Source organism: Caenorhabditis briggsae (genome assembly GCF_000004555.2).
Source record: "Caenorhabditis briggsae complete genome, chrX, whole genome shotgun sequence".
In the NCBI taxonomy this organism is placed as follows: domain Eukaryota; kingdom Metazoa; phylum Nematoda; class Chromadorea; order Rhabditida; family Rhabditidae; genus Caenorhabditis; species Caenorhabditis briggsae.
This window is the reverse complement of record NC_013491.2, coordinates 707,563-710,046: the sequence shown is the minus strand read 5'-3', so window position 1 is coordinate 710,046 and position 2,484 is coordinate 707,563. Positions and strand designations below refer to the sequence as shown.

At 45.1% G+C, this 2,484-nt stretch overlaps 2 protein-coding genes across 2 annotated transcripts; both read left to right on the top strand.

Annotated features, from left to right (window-relative positions):
* Window positions 1-124: 124 nt before the first annotated feature.
* On the top strand, window positions 125-616 carry CBG16430 (the record flags this gene model as incomplete). The annotated part of the gene is made up of 1 exon (XM_002643625.1): window positions 125-616. A coding segment is annotated over one exon (492 nt), but the record flags the coding sequence as incomplete, so codon positions are not given.
* Window positions 617-933: 317 nt separating this feature from the next.
* Window positions 934-1,785, top strand: CBG16431 (the record flags this gene model as incomplete). Its single annotated transcript, XM_002643626.1, has 1 exon — window positions 934-1,785. A coding segment is annotated over one exon (852 nt), but the record flags the coding sequence as incomplete, so codon positions are not given.
* Window positions 1,786-2,484: the final 699 nt, after the last annotated feature.

The window sequence follows — 2,484 nt, the reverse complement described above, 5'->3', positions numbered from 1 at the left end:
TTGAAAATAAACCGTTTTCCGTAAATTTCCGTAAATTTCTTCCGCTCATCTCTGATCTCTACCTATCACGTCTGAACCTCCTCCAGCTTCAACTATCACCTATGAACCTAATCCATTTTCAACTATCACCTCTGTACCTACCACAGTTTCAACTTTCACTTCTGAACCTCCTCCAGCGTCAACTTTCACCGCTGAACCTACTCCATCTCTACCTATCTTGTCTGAACCTCCTCCATCTTTAACTATCACCGCTGAACCTACTCCATCTCTACCTATCACGTCTGAACCTCCTCCATCTTCAACTATCACCTCTGAACCTTCTCCAGCTTCAAATATCACTTCTGAACCTACACCATCTTTAACAATCACCTCTGTACCTACCACAGTTTCAACTTTCACCTCTGAACCTCCTCCAGCGTCAACTTTTACCGCTGAACCTACTCCAACTCTACCTATCTTGTCTGAACCTCCTCCATCTTTAACTATCACCGCTGAACCTACTCCATCTTCAACTTTTCCCGCTGATCCTACTCCATCTCTACCTATCACGTCTGAACCTCCTCCAGCTTCAACTATCACCTCTGAACCTACTCCATCTTTAACTATTACCTCTTAACCTCCTCCATCTTTAACTATCACCTCTGAACCTCCACCATCTTCAACTATCACCTCTGAACCTACTCCATCTTTAACTATCACCTCTGAACCTCATCCATCTTCAACTATCACCTCTGATGCTTCTCCATCTTTAACTATCACCGCTGAACCTACTCCATCTCTACCTATCTTGTCTGAACCTCCTCCATCTTTAACTATCACCGCTGAACCTACTCCATCTCTACCTATCTTGTCTGAACCTCCTCCATCTTTACTATCACCGCTGAACCTACTCCATCTTCAACTTTTCCCGCTGAACCTCCACCATCTTCAACTATCACCTCTGAACCTACTCCATCTTTAACTATCACCTCTGAACCTCATCCATCTTCAACTATCACCTCTGATGCTTCTCCAGCTTCAACTATCACCTCTGAACCTCCTCCATCATCAACTATCACGTTTGAACCTCCTCCAGCTTCAACTATCACCTATGAACCTTATCTATCTTTAACTATCACCTCTGTACCTACCACAGTTTCAACTATCACGTCTGAACCTCCTCCATCTTCAACTATCACCTCTGAACCTACTCCATCTCTACCTATCACGTCTGAACCTCCTCCATCTTCAACTATCACCTCTGAACCTTCTCCAGCTTCAAATATCACTTCTGAACCTACACCCTCTTTAACTATGACCTCTGTACCTACCACAGTTTCAACTTTCACCTCTGAACCTCCTCCGGCGTCAACTTTTACCGCAGAACCTACTCCAACTCTACCTATCTTGTCTGAACCTCCTCCAGCTTCAACTATCACCTCTGAACCTACTCCATCTTCAAATTTTCCCGCTGCTCCTACTCCATCTCTACCTATCACGTCTGAACCTCCTCCAGCTTCAACTATCACCTCTGAACCTCCTCCATCTTTAACTATCACCGCTGAACCTACTCCATCTCTACCTATCTTGTCTGAACCTCCTCCATCTTTAACTATCACCGCTGAACCTACTCCATCTCTACCTATCTTGTCTGAACCTCCTCCATCTTTAACTATCACCGCTGAACCTACTCCATCTTCAACTTTTCCCGCTGATCCTACTCCATCTCTACCTATCACGTCTGAACCTCCTCCAGCTTCAACTATCACCTCTGAACCTACTCCATCTTTAACTATCACCTCTTAACCTCCTCCATCTTTAACTATCACCTCCGAACCTCCACCATCTTCAACTATCACCTCTGAACCTACTCCATCTTTAACTATCACCTCTGAACCTCATCCATCTTCAACTATCACCTCTGAACCTTCTCCAGCTTCAAATATCACTTCTGAACCAACACCATCTTCAACTATCACCTCAGTACCTACCACAGTTTCAACTTTCCCCTCTGAACCTCCTCCGGCGTCAACTTTTACCGCTGAACCGACTCCATCTCTACCTATCACGTCTGAACCTTTTCCAGCTTCAACTATCACCTCTGAACCTACTCCATCTTTAACTTTTCCCGCTGATCCTACTCCATCTCTACCTATCACGTCTGAACCTTTCCAGCTTCAACTATCACCTCTGAACCTCCTCCATCTTCAACTTTTCCCGCTGCTCATTCTCCATCTCTACCTATCACGTCATGAACCTCCTACCAGCTTCAAGTATCACCTTTGAACCTCCCCCATCTTAAACTATCGCCGCTGCACCTACTCCATCTCTCCGTATATTGCTTCCCCTCATCTCTGGTAGAGATGGAGTAGGTTCAGCGGTAAAATTTGACGCCGGAGGAGGTTCAGACGGTCTAAACGTTGAAACATGTGGTAGTGTACAGAGGCTGATAGTTGAAGATGGTGTAGGTTCAGAAGTCATATTTGACAGCTGCGAGAAGATTCA